Source organism: Talaromyces amestolkiae, assembly GCF_001896365.1.
Source record: "Talaromyces amestolkiae strain CIB chromosome Unknown scaffold6.1, whole genome shotgun sequence".
Taxonomy (NCBI): Eukaryota; Fungi; Ascomycota; class Eurotiomycetes; order Eurotiales; family Trichocomaceae; genus Talaromyces; species Talaromyces amestolkiae.
Genome location: NW_024468042.1, coordinates 523,849 through 542,977, shown reverse-complemented (window position 1 = coordinate 542,977; position 19,129 = coordinate 523,849). Strand labels below are relative to the sequence as shown.

Here is a 19,129-nt window from a genome sequence, read left to right as displayed (position 1 = left end):
TACGTTAGTAAAGAGACTGTTTGATATGCCCTTTACTAAGGCACCGCATAGGTTTATACACGACCTATGTACCCTCTAGATAGCTTTATGAATCGGTTATCAATTATAAATTAATTAGCTATGTTGGTCGGCTCGCTCTTGATAGGCTTCTTGGATATCGCCTTTTCCTAATCCCGACTTCCCAAGATAAACCAACAAGAAGCACTTAGGGGTCCGATTGGCTGCATTGGCGTAAATACCACTTGAAAAGCTGAGAAGCGGAGGTGTTTTCGTGACCTGAATAATTACTCACTTCAAATATTGGAAAACAATCTGCTAATGCATACGAACACACATATCGCAAGACAAGCGATAAAACTAGAAATACAATCTCCTAGCTAGATTACAAATACAGGTTATATGGCGTGTGCTGCCCCGTTGTGTGGAGCGCGGGGTAATTTGACTCCGTTCTGTTCCATTCTGTGGATTCTGAGCTGACCTGGTCATGCCAGGAGCCGTAAAATGATATAACATATGACTATTATAGGCTTGAAAAATATAGAAACATGAAAATCGCTACTCCATAAAATTCTTGAGTCCATCTCCAAGGCCACAATGACTGAAGGATTCATTCAATGACTCCCCGGTATCTTCCAAAAAGCAAGCTGAGTTCTGGCTTGCAAAATCTCTCAAAGCATTCCAATTCTTACATCTACGTATTTGACCATCTCCAACTTTCGTGGTTCCCCATGTATATAGAGGTGTTGAATCTGCATTGCACATGATCACCTAGTAGAGAGTTAGTGCTGAAATGTGAAGTGTATTGAAGTATGGATGGACACGCTTGCGTACTTGTAGTAAAGAGTCGAAGCAATGATCTATGTGCCGCGCTTGGTGTTCAGATAAAGGTGCTGGCGACTCCCGACTCTCTTTGAACATTTTTCTTATGAGCCGTAGACAATGTACTTCATGGTAGGCTTCTAGCAAGTATACTGCCTGAGTGCCATTGTTGGGTCGAGCCATGGTCTCAGGCCAATTTTGAGATTTAGCCCATTCCTGATCGACAGCGATTAAACCGTGAGTCCAAACTATGGAGTCCCATGTTTCATCTTGAATTGTCTGATCCTCAGAACTATACACTGTATTCCACAAAAATGGCTTATATTGCACTGGCATAAGAGGGGCACTGGCGTAGCTCGGAGGTGGCTCATCCTTTGACTGGTTGCTGTCTTCATGAATAGTGCAGGCTGAGCAGACTCCGTTCCCTGAGAGAAAGATACCGCTCCAGACGATATTGGTGAATATCAATAATGTGGTCACAATGTAAACACAAATCGAAAGTTGTTTTGGCTGGATGTTACTCGTCGGTCTGTTTCTAGAGTTTTCATTGTCGTGTTTTTGTTGATAACTCTCATGGTCTGTTTGACTCAAAGGGGAGTACAGATCTTTCTTAGCCATTTTGAAAAAAAAAAGTAGACCGGAATAAGGCGTAAAAAGTCAAATGGAACGTCCAAATTTCAAATCTACAATTCTGACGAGCGCGGATGCGCGTTGCGATCCTGGCTCAATCTACCATCAGAGGGGACCGATCATGCAATATGGACGGTAGCATAGAGAGTAGGAGTAAATTTCACCCAGACTCCCTAGTTGAAAGTAATCAAGTGCGGTCAGATCATGGTGATCGCCAGGAAACTAGGTACTGTGATGAAAGTCAATGCCTCCTTGACGCATATCCACTTTCTTATCCTTACGAGTAATGAGTTTTGCCCACGCCTTCCAATAGTATTAGGTAAATATCTTGAGGAGAGTCTCATGACAGATGTTAGCCACAAAAGTGGATTGCGTTATGTCGTATTATGTCTCCATATTCAGCCAATGCGTTTGCCGAAATGAGTGAGTAGTCGATGCGTATTGACGTTGGCGGAGAGCTGTTGGATCAGCTCTTCTGGGAATGAAGTTCCAACAAGGGCAACCGTGGCAAAAAAAATACATCATAATGTTCGTATAAACAATAGTGCGCTCATATAAGTCTGTGGAGCAGGAGGTGTCCTCGAAAAAAATTGTGGAGTGTCTGTTTGATTACACGTTACACATCTTGGTATTTTATTCATACATACCGACGTAAAGAATCACTTTGTGTTACAGACAATACATCCTTCACGTATTGCTTGTATTACCGTACAGTAAACGGATCATTGGAATGGCCCCACGTTTTAAAATCAAGTAGATTAACTATGTCATCTATATATGAGGACTCTTAGTACCGACATTGAAGGGAGCCCGAAGACTGGACGCCTTGGAAATTTGCACATGAAGGTGAAACCCTTTTACGCCTCCATACGAGAGCTAAGGGATGATCAGGTCTATGGAGCTACTGGCTAGAGGTAATACCGAGGCAATGATAGACAAATCTCACCTTTCTGAACCTGATCCTGCAGATTTGTCTATGTCTAGTCAGAAAATTCTTTCACCGTGTCTATGTATAATGACTAGTCGATCAATTCCAATGTTTTGTTCAGTTGCTGAAAATAATGCAATAGCAAATTAGTACCTGTCCTACTGGTTGGCAACTTTCTCTTTGGTAAGTACTGATAGCTGGCCACAAGAAGCCGATCAAGCAGAAGAGCAAGGGCAAATTGGTCTGAATGATAATTCTAGAACAACCAGTGGTTGATTACTGGCTTCTCTTGGCTTTCCTGATGGACTTTAATGTCTAAGCATCACATCCCCAGTATATTTGTCCCATTTTCCTCTCATGCACGTTGTAAATTGAGGGTTTTCCTTGTCTGTAATTTAGCATCCAATTTATGCACTTGAAAAAAATGAAAGAATGAGAACAAGTCCCCGAAATATCGACTTTAGCAATTACATTTTGACCTGAGCAAAAGCTTTAATTTGTCAACAAAAACATACATCCCATATGTAATAAAGAAAGCGACAATCAAAGGACAAATTCGCTAATGTTCCCGTAAAGAATCCATGATCTCGTCGCAGTATTCGGCGAGCATGTTCAGTATCTCATCAGCACCATCGTCACCAATCTCTGCCGGGTTGGCCAACAACCATAATCTCAAAACGTCCTCCTCAGGATAAACCAAGATCGTAGTCCAGTGCGGTACCGCTACTAATTCATACCAAGCAAAATTTACCTTATTCTTTCCAAGTAAGAGCTCAGGTTCAAACGCCATGTTACGGAAATGCACGGCAGAAGTGTACCGCGAGCCGGAGGGCCACTTGGTACATTTATTGACAGTCTCTTCCCAATCGAGTCCTTCATACAAAGTACGTTCGTCTACTTGCTGAGCAGAAGCCTCAATCAATTTTCGCAAGTATTCACGACGAGTAAGGCCGAACTCATTTCGTAATCGAAGTCTCATGGGCAACATGTTTACACATGGGCCAATCACGGTATCAAGACCCGGTAGAGAGCCATTGCGTCCCGTTGTGACGTTCCCAAATACCACATCATCATATCCTGCGAGCTTTTGAAGGACAAGTGCCCAAGCCACATTTACCACCACAGTCGGCCGTGTGCGGCGGTTCTCAGTGGAAATGTGAAAGTATGGCAGAGCATAAGTTCGAAGAGTCCGAATTTTTCCTTCCTTCGGCTTGTAGACAAGTGTTGGGGTCAACCTGGTAGTGTCACGTAAAACATCACTCCAGTATTCACGAGATTCCGCCGCGATTGATCGGCGGTAATTTAGTAGATCTGTCCACTTCACCGTGTTTTCAACTTCCAATCCATTGAAAACATTTGCTAGGTTCTCGAAGATTCGTATGGTGCACCATCCATCATTTTGCATATGAGAAAGACGTAATACTACACGTCGCCGGTTACCGTCAGATACCAAGATAATTTTGCTGAAAACATCCGTAAGTTTTGCTAGGCGACAATCATCTGCACAGTACTGGTTGAAAAAGGTCGTCATTTGGCCTGTTAATTGGACTTCTTCCACAACCAATGGAGCTTCTTTAAGGATAATCTGATAGTAGCGACCATCCTGGCAGTAGAACCGTGCACGAAGACACTGAAACTCATGTATCACAGTACGAAATGCGTCGATCAATCCAGGCCATGATACTTCAGGCGCGATATCGATATAGGCATACTGAAGCCCCAGTGGCTCTTCCTTGTTCAAAATGTAATCGACTTGAAATCCATTCGCAGGGAGAATATCTTCCACTTCGTCCGACACAATATGCAGTGTCGATGCGATGAGTTCGCTAGCAGAGTCATAACTATCCCAGACCCCGCGCAGAAGGCTATAAGGCTCGTATGCCTGAGTATTACTGGATATTGTAGAAATTCGTACCATCTTTTCTGCCAGTAGTTCTAAGTTAGAACATGAGAACACATCAGCAGGCTTCAGCTCGAATCCCTTCTCATGAGCCTTTGTTGTCAACCTCATGACTGATAGTGAATCGGCTCCTAATTTAAAGAAGTCGTCTTCTTTGCATATCAATTCGTACTTGACTCCCAGAAGCTCAGACCATAAAGCCGCGAGTGTTTTTTCTGTCGGTGTGGTCAACGGGGTTGAAGTTGTTACCATCATATTTCCCGCGACCCAAATGAGATCTCGTAAATTTAGTTGAGTGCCCATAACTTTCAAACGGCGGCGATCAGTCTTGCCGGAACTAGTCTTGGGTATGGCCGAAATTGGAAACAAAGCTTCTGGCTGTAGATATGAGGGCATTGTGGAATCAAGATAAGCTTTGAGATCCGGAATGATGGATTGAAGTGCGTTCCTCAAAACCTCCAGACAGTCTGAAGATGAAGACGATTGCAATAAATTGTCAGAGACATAGATAAGCAACGTTTGCTTGTCGTAGTCCTTTGCTCCGTGATCCAACTGCAGATGTACAATCTCAGCAGCAATTTCCCAATTTCTCGGAATGCGGCGCCGAACAGCATCCTCAATTGCAGATATATCAACTCTTTGACCTCGTAGCTTAATTTCTGCCCCAATTCGACCCATGAAAATCAAATGCATGTCATCCGTATATTTGGCTTGGTCACCTGTGCGGTAAAGCTTGCCTGACCGTCCATAGGATCCTTTCAATCCAGCAACAAGCCATGGCGGATCTTCCACAATAGGGAAGTCATATGGACCAAGATACCCAGATCCAACAATCGGTCCCTCGATCAAGATCTCTCCAACAGCACCAATTGGTGCCAGTCTATTGGGATTGCCGATTTCTGTTAACCATAAATTCGCTCCTCTTCCCCAGCCGATATGTCCAAGCTGAGAGCTTCCGGTTATTGGGGACGAAACAGAACACAAGATGGTGCATTCCGTCGGACCGTATGCGTTAATCAAACGGACTTTGTCACACCACATCTCGATATCGCCTTTCGTCAATGGCTCTCCTGTAAGAACAAGAGTTTCCAAGTGGGTAAATCTTTTCGAATCAAGCGTGCGAGCGACTGATGGCACCAGTTGTGCCCAGTTTACCTTGTATTGCTGCATAAATGCTCCGATATCTCCACGTAAAGCATCATCACTAGGTATGCACAAGCAACCTCCTTGGGTTATCGTATAGAAAAAATTGCAGATACATGCATCGAATGAATAAGATGAGCTGTCCAACGTCCTGCTTTGCCTATGAATACCATACGCTCCAGCACCAGCTTGGTAGTGGATGGCTGTAGCAAGGTTCTGATGAGTGATTTTGACTCCCTTGGCGGCTCCAGTACTGCCAGAAGTGAATACGGCATACGCCAGGGAATCCGGTTTAATATCCTTCCAAGCATGATATCGGATTCCTGTTGGGAGAATAGTCGAGTCAAATGTTTTGCGCTCAGCCAACAAGAACATTTCATCATCCACTATCAACGTGGAACGGGCAAGTCGGGAGGCTCGGTCACGTGTTGACGCTTCACATAAAACGATATCTGCATTCAAGGGTTGCATAATAGATCTCAGATGACCTTCAGGATGATTTGCATCAAGAGGAACAAAAGCGGCTCCAGATTTCAAAACTGCAAGCATTGAAACATTTGTCCACAGTGACTTGCGGAAGACGAGGGGAACGAAGGAGCCAGGACCAATGCCCATGGACAAAAGCTGATCAGACAACAATGATGAAGTTACTTCCAACTTTTGGTAGGTGATTTGACCGTCCCATGAGTCAATAGCAAGAGCGTTGGGTTGCATTTTCGCAATCTCAGAGATCGTCTCAAGGACAGATTGCGCACTGGCTGGGTTAACCGATTTGAGGTTCTGCGCCCAGATATCTTGAAGATCTTGATCACAAATTGAATTCAAAGATCCCACCATGGTGGACTGACGAGTAACCGCTTTCATCATATCCTGAATTGTGGCTTCCCACATTACGAGGACCCTTTCTAGGTCGGACTGGGAGATGACACTAGAATCAAAGCTAGCTCGAACTTTCATCTTATTGCCACTGGGCAAAAGTTCGAGCATCAAGCTGTATTGATTTAGAACAGAATATTGATTTGGAAAGCCTTCTACCTTTGTCTCGTCGATTTCTTCAAGAATATCATGCTCATTTGCGGAGCCTGAGAACTGGGCGGTGTCATTGATAGGTTGAATGACCAAGACAGTCTGGAAATCACAGGCAATCTTGCACGAACTGTTGATACGCCGGATTTCGTTGATCCCAAAATGCTCATAAGGCATTCTTCGAACATTCAGGTCTTGTATCTGTCGCAAGTAGTCTTGTATCATATAACTGTCAACCACATCAATCACAATCGGAACAGTTGTGATAGTTGGCCCCATAACGCGTTCTATGCCATCAATTGGTGCATTACGTCCAGTCAGAATCGAACCGAACCTGATTTTAGTAGTACCTGTGAGACGAGAGACCACAATAGACCAGCTTCCATACAATAAGGCGGATATGTTAACCTGAGGGTTTTGGGAAGAAGAATGCATAACCATGTCTTTTTCTAGGTAAGCAGAGGGCTGTGCGTTCTTTTTGTAGTGTGGTAGAGACGGGTACACCGTGCTTTGTTCGGCACTTGCTAGTTCCCGACTCCAGAATGAGACAGATGCCTCTTTTGGCTCATTGAGAATATATTTCACGACTGGTCGTATATCAAGGTAGGTGTCGGAATCGATGCTGTAATAGATTTTCTTGACTTCGTTTTCAATTAGTGGCAGCATCCAACCGTCATATATAGCATGATGAATTGCCCACACTAGTATACGCTGGTCCTGCTCTCTAATCAGAGCCCAGCGTGCTAACGGCGTTGTTGGACCCATGACCTGCTCAGAATTCTTCTTAAGAAACGTTTTCATGTCAGGGTATGGCACCCAAAGATTGTCAGACCCTCGTATTACGGTCTGATTTAGACCATGTTTCTCAAGGTCTACCAACCGAGTCCGAAGAATTGGATGCTTTCTTACAACCATCATCCAAGCATCACGTAGTCTGTCGAGGTCCACGTTGTTGGGAATTCGATATAGTTTCAAGCTGATGAAAGCACTCGGGTCTCTTATCGTGCCAGCTAGCATATTCTCCTGTAAAGGCGTACAAGGGTAAACGTCTTCGACTTCGTTTGGGTCTCTCACTCCGCATTTGACTGCAATTTCTTCACGCACGTTCTTCTTATCCACACCATCATGAAGTAATTCAAATGGTCTCATCGTCGTTGGTATGCGTTGTTTTCTTGTCATTTTGAGGGCAAGGTCGGAAAGCTTAGGATTCTCAAAAATAGTAGCAACATTGAAGACGGCGCCTCGATCCCGCGCCGCCGCAACAAGTCTCATGGCACTGATTGAGTCCCCATTGAGATGAAAGAAATTATCGTCGGCGGAAATAGTTTCAATTGGTATTCGTAGCGCAATTGCCCACAGTTCCTGCAGAGTGTGTTCATTTTCGGAATTTGGCGCCCTATTGGTTGTTGCTCGAGGTGCTCTTCCGCGGAATTTCTGGTCTGGCTGAGCTACAAGAGCCATTTCAGCGAGCTTCTGACGGTTTATTTTGCCGTTCGTTGTGCAAGGAATGGATGTAATGAAGTAATAGACGGACGGAATCATATACTTAGGAACGACCAATGCAAGCTTCTCGTCGAGAGTTGCAACAAGCCCAACTGTAGCGGTATCGGGTAACGTGAACTCGCATTGACGCTGATCTTTGACTGCATTTCTCCCACCTATGAATACGACGAGTCTTTGCGTATTATCTCCCGCGATGTCATTCACAACACATGCCACAACGGGGCGGTCTTTCAATATCGAACGAACATGATACTGGACTTCTTCAAGCTCTATCCTTTGTCCGTGTATTTTTACTTGAAGATCTTTTCGAGACACGAAATGAAGGTTCCCATCAGCATCATAGGTCGCAAGATCCCCAGATATGAATGAGCGACTAGACACAATGCTATGTCCGGCTTGTAGCCAAGGTAAATCATCGGTGTATGAAGCCCTCGTCAGTGTCTCATTATTGTAGTATCCTTTGCCAACAATGGGGCCTTGTATAAGAATCTCCCCAACAGCCCCCACTGGCATCAATTGACGGTGGTTATTCGGATTGACCAACCACGTAATGCAGGCGGATCCTTTGCCGATCCCGCTATTAATTGATTGGATGCTGTCTCCTCGATTTATAGTAGAAACCGAAGTGCACTCAGAAGGTCCATAGCAAATAATCAAACGAATCTTCGGTTTCCAGCCATCAAATTCACGTTGGTCGACGGATTCACCAGAAAGTATGATAGTCTCAAGTGTGGTAAGATTCGCCGGGTTGATAAGACGAGCAACAGAGGCTGTCAACTCTGTTAGTGTGGTTTGAAAGCGGTTGAGAGCTCCGATCAAATCATTGTTTCTCTCATCATCACTTGGAACACAGAGGGTACCTCCAGTTGCTAAAACTTTGAAAATCATATTCCAGCTGACGTCGAAACCGTAAGACGCAAATTCAAACGCCCTGGTATTCTCATCAAAGCCAGTATCCGCCGATTGATGCATGATAGCAGAGCATAAAGATTGATGAGTTTGCATCACGCCTTTGGGCTTTCCGGTGCTTCCAGATGTAAAAAGAATGCATGCAATATCGTCCGACTCAATTTTAATGCGGTGTTGCAGAGGATCAATGGGCTTCGTTGTGTTTCGAAGAGATTCTTCAATGCATATGACACGCAGCTGCAGCTTGGTAGCAATACTATAGGTAGAGTCGGCAGACAAGATGAAATCCGGGTTTACCTGACCGACAATCTCCTTCATTCGATTGAGCGGCAGACTGGCGTCCAGGGGCATGAAAGCGGCTCCAGATTTGAGGACGGCCAATGCGGCAACGGGCACATAACCTGATTTTTCTGAAATTATTGGAACAACGGACCCTTGTTTAACACCTTGACCGAGCAATACCCCAGAAAGACGATCTGATAGCTCGTTAAGCTGTGCATAGGTTATTTTAATGTTCCAAGCGTCAATGGCAATCTTATCTGAACGACCCATTGCTCCTATATTGATGGCCTCATGGAGAGACTGGGACGAGGCGATTGGTATGGAGGAATTCCATTTCCATATATCATCTAGGTCCTCCTGAGCAACACAATCAATGTCTGAGAAAAAATTCTTTTCATCGATCTCGTTCAAAACTTTCTCCAATCTACCACTGAGACGCTCGACATCACGTCTGTGGAGCACTTCAGGGTCAAACACAACCTGGAGATCAATAGACGACTTTCTTGGAAACAAAAACAGGACCAGCGCAAAGGTATGAAAATTGTCCCCCTTAAAGTTATCTAACTCACAGTTGGATGTTGTAAGGTGCTCCGAACTCTGATCGTCATTTTCATTCGCTGGTGTCAAGACAATAAGAGTTTGAAATTTTGCGGCAGCCTGCGTATCCTGGTTGATGCTTTGAATATTATGGGTTCCAATGTGCTGGAATGGGGCCATATCTGCTATTTCATTCTGAATGGTCGTCACAAAATCATCTACTCGCTGATTTGTCTTGGTAATATCCAGGCGAACTCGGATGGGGACTGGCGTGATCATAGGGCCCACTATCTGCTCGACGCCTTTTAGTGGAATATTTCGCCCAGTTAATGTGGAAGCAAATAGTACATCGCCTGTCCCAATCAATTTGGAGACGATTAGGGCCCAAGAAGCATACACCTTAGCTTGCAGGTTGCCGCGATGCTGTAGACTATCATATCGCAAAGTACGGCTATGTATAGCCGAAGGCCGCACCAGATGTTTTCGTGACGGCAATTTCGGATATATTGATGCCGGTGTAATGCCAACAAGACGGTTCTTCCAGTATTTCAAGGCATCTTGTTGATTTTGGGAGGACAAGTATGCAACAAAATTGGCATAGGCTGGTGGCTCTATTATGCTGTGACCTCTGTATGCTCGTCTGAGTTGATCTTCGATGACCAGAATCGACCATTCATCGTATAGAGCGTGATGTACTTTCCAAATAATTTTCGTGGTTGTGGGTTGACGAATTATGGCTAAATGTGACAATCGCCTTCCTAAGTCTGGGCTGTCAAGAACGGATGCCGCGTCATAAGATTCAACACTATCATATTCTTTCCATTCATGCCCTTTCACAACAACCTGGAGTAAGTCACCGGACTGTATCTGCACAAATCGAGTTCGCAGGATCGGAACTGTTTCTACAACAGCATCCCAAGCCTTTATAACCCTATCAATTTCGAGATTGTAGGGTACCTCGAAAACCGATGTTTTCATATATGCTTGCGGCTGCTTCATTGTCAGGGCGAATACTTCGGTCTGGAGCGGCGTCGCAGGATACATGTCCATAATAGAGTCGACAGGAACATTACAAATCATGGCTGCACGAGACTTAAGCTCGGATTCCTGTGATGAATCCAATAGAGAAAAGGCTTGGTATGAGGCGCCGCTGTCATCAATCGCGGTCATGGCAAGCGCCATTGCTGACAGTTTCGAGTTTTCCAAGATATCTCTAACTGTCAAGCTAAGGTCATGCTTACGAGCAATATTGGACAACTTCATGGCAGCGATAGAGTCACCACCGATGTCGGCGAACTCACTCTCCGGGCTGATCATCGTTGGAGGATCTCCTAGGGCTGTGATCCACAGCCCAGCCAACCGACTTTCCATCTCTGTCAAAGGATTATGAACATGGTCAACGTTGATTTTTTCTTGATTAGAGCTCATTTCCTGCATCATTGAAGCTCCTATATCTCTTAGTCTAAGGCGATCGACTTTGCCGGAAGGGTTCTTTGGAATATCAGGGAGGATAAAAAAGAATTCGGGTACCATATAAGACGGAAGACTCTTCCCAAGCTGCATTTGCAAATTCTTCTTGTCCAAAGAGTTCCTCAAAGAGGTATTTGCGCAAAATGCAACAAGCATAGGTCTTTTCGAACTAGGGTGTAGCACAACATCACATACAGATGTTACTTCGGAAAGTGCGCGTTTCATTTGGTACTCGATTTCACCAAACTCAATTCTCTGCCCACGCAGCTTGACCTGGGTGTCTGCACGCCCAAGGTACTGTATTGTGCCATCATAACAGTATCTTACTAGATCACCAGTCCTGTAAAGCCTCCCGGGGCGCCCCGGTATATTACCATGTCCACGTTGCAAAAACTTCGGATTTTCAATAAACACTGAAGCGGTCTTTTCAGGTTGGTTATAATAACCCTTAGTAACGAGAGGCCCCTCGTTGACCATTTCACCAACGGCACCAATTCCAACAAGCTCATCACTATTGGGATTGCATATCCATGACCTTACCCCTATTCCACGCCCAATATTGGATGCATTATCCGGAGATCGAAGGCGTGTGAATATGCATAGGGGCGTTGTCTCCGTTGGTCCGTAGGCACCCCATAAGTCAAGGTGATCCTTCCACATAGATACGTCCAAAGGTGTTACAGCCTCCCCACCAAGATACAGCCTTTTGACAGTGGGGATCTCTCGAGGATCAAGAGAGCGAGCCACAGACGGTGTCAAAAATAACGCTGTGCTCCGAAATGACGTGATACTTCCTGCTAGATTCTCTTTCCGCTCTTCATTGGACGGTATACAAACACACGCACCGCATACCCATCCCAGATAGAAATGCCAGATGTTAGCATCAAACGCATGGGAAGAGAAATCATATATTCGATCTTGTGGGACAAAATCGAGAGCCTGGGTCTGGGCGACAGCTGCAGATGCAAGATTTCGATGAGTGACCATGACGCCCTTCGGTTCTCCAGTGCTTCCCGAGGTGAAACAAACATACATAAGTCTGTCTGTGTCATGTGAGATCTTTTGAGGGGCTTTAGACACATTTGTTGTAAAGTTCGTGTCATCTACCAAAAAAACATTATCAGCCAACCGTGCTGCTAGCGGCGATTGCGATGGACTTGAGAGAATAATTTTAGCTTTGACGGCCGATGTGATGCTTTTAAGTCTGTTTTCCGGATAGGTTACATCCATCACACTGAATGCAGCGCCACTTTTCATGACAGCTAACATGGCAATCGGGACGATGGCGGATTTCTCGAAGCATAGTGGCACAATTGAGCCCAAGCCAACCCCTCTTGATCTAAGCCTGGTGGCAAGATGCGTCGAGTAATCATCGAGTTGTTGATAGGTAAATTGTCCATCGTGACCAATTACAGCGAGCTTGTCTGGATTTTCCTCTGCTTTGCGAGAAATAAGATCATGGACGAATTCATTGACGGTATCTGACGGCCTTGCGTTCCAATTCCAGATCTTAGCCAAGTCATATTCGGTTGCCTTATCAAGCTCATGCAAAACAGTCTGTGGAGGCAATGTACTGAAGCTCGACAGTACCACGTTTATTTGATCAAGAAGAAGTTCGACCATACCCTGGTCGATAGCGAAGTCTTTGAAAACCGCTTGAATGACAAAGTTCTTCTTGCTCAAGCTGAGGTAGAGTAATAAATAGTAGCTATTGAAATTTCGAATGTCATCCATTGTCTCATCGACATGAAATAAGGAATCACCATCCACCCTGTCCTCGTTTTCTAAGAACACAAGAAGTGTCTGAAAGCTGCAGGCGGCTTTCGCGTCTTCGCTGATTCGTCGAATGTTCTGTATACCAAGGTGCTCATAATTCTGTATCTCAAGGCCAATATCACGAATTTGTGTCAAGAAAGAACAAATTGTCTGGTCTCGATCCACACTCGTAAATATAGGAACTGACGCAATCGTTGGTCCGACCAATGCATCAATACCTTCCAGGCTGACATTTCTACCTAATCGCGTCTCACCGAACAAAACACTCTCTCCTCCGGTGTGTCGAGCCATTACTATTGCCCAAGCAGCACGTAGGAGTACAGCTGGAGAGTACCCTGGCGGAAGGACGTCAGGAAATAGAAACTCTTTGCGGATTACTTTATCCGCAGTAACAGTCAATTGTAGATTCTCGGCCATGGGGGCTTTGGGAAATATTGAAGCATTTGAAGCTCCCTTGAGATATAAATCCCACCATTGGGTACTTTTCTGTTCTTGTTCAACGATGAATCCTACAAAAGAACTGTACTTTGGGTTGACATAGATACGATCCTCAGCACGGTAGTATGCCGAAACTTGTCGAAGGATCAGATCCATACTCCATGAGTCATACACTGCGTGATGCATTGTCCATATTAGACTAGGTGCAGAATCATTCGACGACGAGTTTGAAACTCCATGAATCAAACTGAGACGGAAAAGAGGGTCACCGGGTCCCATTGGAAGTTTCACTGACTCTGATAAGTAATCCGCCACTGTATCATACCGCTTCCATTCCTGAGGCTGTGGTTTGATAACAACCTGGAATAGGGCGGCGGTCTCCTCCTCGTGTATGAGACGTGTTCGCAGTATGGGGTTTCTATCAATGACAGTAGCCCATGATATGAGAACTCTGTCTAAATTGAGCTGATCACTAAATCTTAACCCCGTGTGTTGCACGTAAGCTGAAGAGTCTCCAGCGGTCATTGCAAAGACACCCTCCTGAAACGGTGTGCAGGGGTACATATCATCAATTGCTTCTTCAGAAACTCTGCAGGCGTTTGCTGCCGTTGAAATAAGCGACTTTCTATCGTGGATAGACAAAAGTGAAAATTGGGGAATATTTTTGGAGGTCGCCTCGGGCCTACTTTCGTCATGCACCGCATCACTGGCAAGCTTGCATAGTTCTTGGAATTGAGAGTGTCGAAAGACATCCGAGACAGTGACGAGCAGGTTTTTCAGGCGACAATACTTCACCAGTCGCATTGCTGAGATAGAATCGCCTCCCAGTTGAAAAAAGTCGCTCTGCCGCTTGATTCTGGACTTCTCAAGCTTCAGAACCCGAGACCATATGTCAAGGATCATCAACTCCATTTCAGTCAAATCCGTTGCATCATCATGATGGTTTCCATGCTCGAAGGCTATGATAAGGTCTCTAGGTAGTAGAGAAGCAAGTCTCTTCAGCTTCCGTCGATCTATCTTCCGCGAGGGCGTCAGAGGAAGATGAGATGCCCTTAAGAATACTGTCGGAACCATATATCCTGGAAGAACATCTCTCAATTTGATCAATAATTCCGAAGGTACAACCTGAGGTTGCAGGTTTGTATCTGTGGCGGCATCCTTGAAGTTATGGGGAAAGAAGAAAGCAGTAAGCGAGTCCGTCCCTTCATATTCAATCAAATCAACAATAACATCGTCCGAAATATTTATCAGTTGTCGAATCCGAAACTCAACCTCTTCAAGTTCTATGCGTTGGCCGTGCAACTTTATCTGATCTGTCGCCCTTCCAATATAGATAAGTGTACCATCAGGTCGATACCGAACGAGATCTCCTGTCCTGTAAACCGTTCCATGCCTTCCAGAAAACATCGATGAGCCTCGAAGCAACCACTGAGGGTCTTTTATAAAAGCGTCACTTCTTGTATTGAGATACCCAGGACTTACGATGGGCCCTTCAATGACAAGCTCGCCAATAGCTCCAATTGGGGAAGGCTCCTCGGTATCGAAATCGACCACCCAAGTCGAGCAAGCAACACCGCGTCCAATATCTGAGGCACGACTAGGGTCATTAACATCTTCTTGAATTGTACAGATCTGGCATTCTGCAGGGCCGTAGGCGTTTATCAGGGCCACTTTTGTGCTCCATTTCTCCACTATCTCTCTGGTCATTGCTTCACCACTGAGCACGAGAGTCTTAAGACTTGGAACTGCAGATGGCTCGATCAATTTTGCGACTGATGGTGTAATGTCGGTCCAGTTTGCTCCTAGTCGCTCAAAAGAGCCCTCGATGTCGTTTTCTCGGTCATCCTCGCTCGGTATACAGAGACAGCCGCCCAAAGTCAGAGCCATCAGCGAGTTATGCACTGCAATATCAAAACTATAAGAGGCATAGTCATAAATACTTGAGTCGCTTGATAACTTTAACTGCTGCGCATGGATCTCAATGGTCGAAGAAAAGTTTTCATGAGTAATTTTGATACCTTTGGGCACTCCAGTGCTGCCGGATGTGAAAACTATAAAAGCTGTGTCTGAATAAGAATTGTGGCGTCCCGCAGATATGGAGTAATCGGTCCCGTCATTATCATCATCACCCGACAGGTTGTCACAATTTATAATCTCTCTTGTGAGCTCTCCTGCAAGGGCCGTCGCAGGACCAGCTGTGACGATGCATTTTGCCTTGACTTCCTGGGCAATAATCTGTAGACGCTTCCTCGGTTGATGTCGAACATCCATCGCTACGAAGGCTGCCCCAACTCTCAAGATGCTAAGCATAGCAACGGTTGCCCACATGGATTTCTCCATGCATATGGGGACAATATCATCCCTGCCAACTCCTTGTTGTCGAAGCTTTCTCTCAATCTGTGCTGCTAACCTGTCAAGCTCTTTATAAGTCAAACTGCCATCCCAAGCTCTAATAGCCATTGCTTGAGGAGATGTGCCCATGTGTTGGTTGATTAGTTCGTGAACAAGTTTCTGCTTTGGCACATGCTTAACAGCATTCCACTTCCAGATCGTGTCCAGATCTTTACTGCTGGCGTACTGTATTTCTTTTAAATTTTTTGCCGTGTTTTCTGAGCGAGAAATCTCCTGGGCCAAATGTGCAAGCTGATCTAAAAGTAATTTGATTTGAGATGTCTGGATCACATTTGAGTCATAATTGGCCTCTACTTCAAGGCAGGAGCTTTCTTGACGAACAGTGATCATCAAAGCATATTCGTTGAAGCTGGATAGTGAAGAACTTAAATTAATATTTTCCAACTGATTCCTGAGCTCCTGCTCAGCAATACTAAGCGTAGAATGCGACTGCTTGTCAATAAGCTTTCGATTATTTGGCGGGTGAACGATGAAAAGTGTCTCAAATCTGGTTCCATGCTGCGTCTCCAGATTAATCTTTCGGATATTTTGGAGACCATAATTCTCAAAAGGCATGGAGTCTATGCTTTGGTTCTGAATGGCAAGGAGAAAATCCTCAACGCTCATGTGTCCATGAAATTTCACGCGAACAGGAACCGTGCATATGGTAGGGCTGAGCAGATCTTGAATATTATTTATCGGAACGTTGCGACCTGATACAGTAGCACCAAAGGTAATATCCTCGCTGCCCACAGTCTTAGAAATGGCTAATGCCAAAGCTGCTCTCAGCAAGGATGGTGTGGATACTGTCCGGATGGAACTTCGCAGAAGTGGCATCGTGATCTTTGTTGATCTTTTCGCAGATGGATCCGCGATGTTCTGAGACACGGCAGGAAAGATCGTGGTTTCCTTACCTCCCACGAACTGCTCGGCCCAGAAGTTCTTCGCGAGTTGTTCGGGAAGGCTTCGGATATATTTGATGAATACATTGAAACTCAGGCCTTCTTCAAGCCGAACGCCCTGATATGCCTTGAATAACACCTCACCCAGTCGGGGAAGGGTCCAACCATCATGAATTGCATGGTGCATTTCCACAGTGAGATATGTCGATCGTGTGTTCTTGTCACGTAGGAAGCTATAGTGCAACAAACTTGTACCGAGTCCCATTGACAGATTATCATTTTTTGAACTGTAACTGTTTGAGTTGCTGATCTTGATTCCCCACGAGGCTCCGTTGTCTTTCAAGATTACCTGGACAAGGCCCTCGGTTGGCAGATCAATGATGCGTGTACGTAGAATCCGATGGACTTGTACTACTCTTTCCCAGGCTCTCTTCAACCTTGAGAGACTGATATTATGCGGTAGCTGCAATGTGGCCCTTCCGACGTAGCTTGCTGCTTTCGAGTCGCTAGACGTGATTAGGCCCTCTTGTAACGGCGTACAAGGATATACATCTTCGATGTTCTCCCGGTGGGTATTGCAAGCCGAAGCAACCTCATCTAGATTGATTTCACTTGACAGTAGAGAAAATTGTTCTGGTACCTGAGGAAGGAAGTTGGCACTAAATTTGCTCCATGATGCCAAGTTTGAGAGCTGTGGATGTCGGAAGATTGTAGCTACATCAAGCTGAACGCCTTTTTGTGACGCCAATCCGACAAGCTCTATTGCTGCTAGAGAATCTCCGCCATATTCAAAAAATGAAGAATTCGGATTTATGGAAGTCAAGTCTGTGTCAAATAGCTCGGCCCAAACATGTTTCAATATTTCTAAACGGTTGTTCTCTTCGGTAGTCCTGGTACAGTCACTTTTGCTGACACTATGGTCAGATTCCTCGTTGACATCTTCCTCCCCAGTGACATGTCTGACTGCATCAATAGAACCGTCTGTAATTTTATATCCGATAGTTTTTTCCTGAGGCTGAATGGAAGCCCCAGATTGTGGATACGTGAATGAGCTCGACGATAAGGAATGCACTATCTGCTGTAATTCACGATGGTTTGTCTTGCCAGTCAATCCAAGTGGTATTTGGTCGATCTGAATGTAAGTGCTGGGAATCATGGCCGGATGTAGTTTGCTCTTCAATACCAAATCCCATTGATTGACTGAAGACTGCAACAATCCTGCAATGCGGCTTTGATATTCTGGGAGAACGATAAAAACAACAAGGGAATCGACGCGGTTGTTAAGTTTCACCACTTCTGGAACCCACTGAATGGATGGTGGGATTACATGTTGCAAGTGAGCTGACAATTCAGACAGTTCGACTCGTTGTCCACGAATCTTTACTTGCGTGTCTCTTCGTCCAACAATATCAATCATGCCATCTCCTGTATAACGTACAAGATCTCCAGTCCGGTACAGCCTTCCTCGGCGGCCCACCGCTAAACTTCGACAGTCTCGTTCCATCCACTTCGGTGTCTCTATAAAACTTGATAGAGTAGCTTCAGGGCTATGGAGATAGCCTAATCCGACCAGAGGACCTTCTAACAACAATTCACCAATTCCTCCAACAGGCGCAAGGCGGTCAGTATTGAATGGATCTACTATCCAACACGCACCTAGACCCTTTCCAATTATCGAAGGTTTGGCAGATAGTAGGACATTCTCATTGGCCACACTTGTCACCGTGCATTCAGCCGGCCCATATGTATTCATCACACGGGTAGAAGTTCCTCTCCATCTAGACAAGGCGTCCTCACTACAAGGCTCGCCGCAAAGTTCAAGTATTTCGAGAGTAGGCGAATCTGAAGGACGCAAAATCTTGCTTATGGACGGAGTCACCATGGCGTACGTGATTTCATAGTTCCGGACTAATCCAGCCACGTCATTTTTGCACTCCCATGATGAGGGGATACAAAGACAAGATCCCGTCAGGAAACTAAGGAAGATATTTGCCAAGGAAACATCGAATGAGTATGATGCCCATGCAAGAATCCGGGATTTGTGGTCAAGATTCTGAAGATTCCTCATTGAATTTACATAAGAGCAAATGTTGGAATTTTGAATCATCGCCGCCTTCGGAACTCCGGTTGTTCCAGACGTAAAGACAACATAGAGGAGATCAGATGGGCTAATACACTGCGTTTTCGGAAAGGGAGAAGGAAATGGATTGTTGTCGAGATAGTCTTCATCAACAACAACAATACTAGAGTCAAAACATTGCGCTTTATCATATTGGGAGACTGAGCATAGGACAACAATCTTTTCCTCTGAAATGGTATCTGCAAGCAGTCGCACTCTTCCTTCTGGTAGTACCTCATCCACCAAAAGAAATGCTGCTCCTGTTTTTATGACAGCCCATATTGCAACAGGAGTCCACTTAGATTTCTCAAAACACAATGGCACAATATTTCCTTTGCCCACACCAAGGGATATAA

The 19,129-nt window shown here is 45.0% G+C and overlaps 1 protein-coding gene across 1 annotated transcript; it reads right to left on the bottom strand.

Moving 5' to 3' along the window:
* Positions 1 to 2,936: 2,936 nt before the first annotated feature.
* Positions 2,937 to 17,810, bottom strand: BHQ10_003768 (uncharacterized protein; the record flags this gene model as incomplete). The annotated part of the gene is made up of 1 exon (XM_040876060.1): positions 2,937 to 17,810. The coding sequence occupies one exon, from the start codon at positions 17,808 to 17,810 to the stop codon at positions 2,937 to 2,939; it is 14,874 nt and encodes a 4,957-aa protein (XP_040732272.1).
* Positions 17,811 to 19,129: the final 1,319 nt, after the last annotated feature.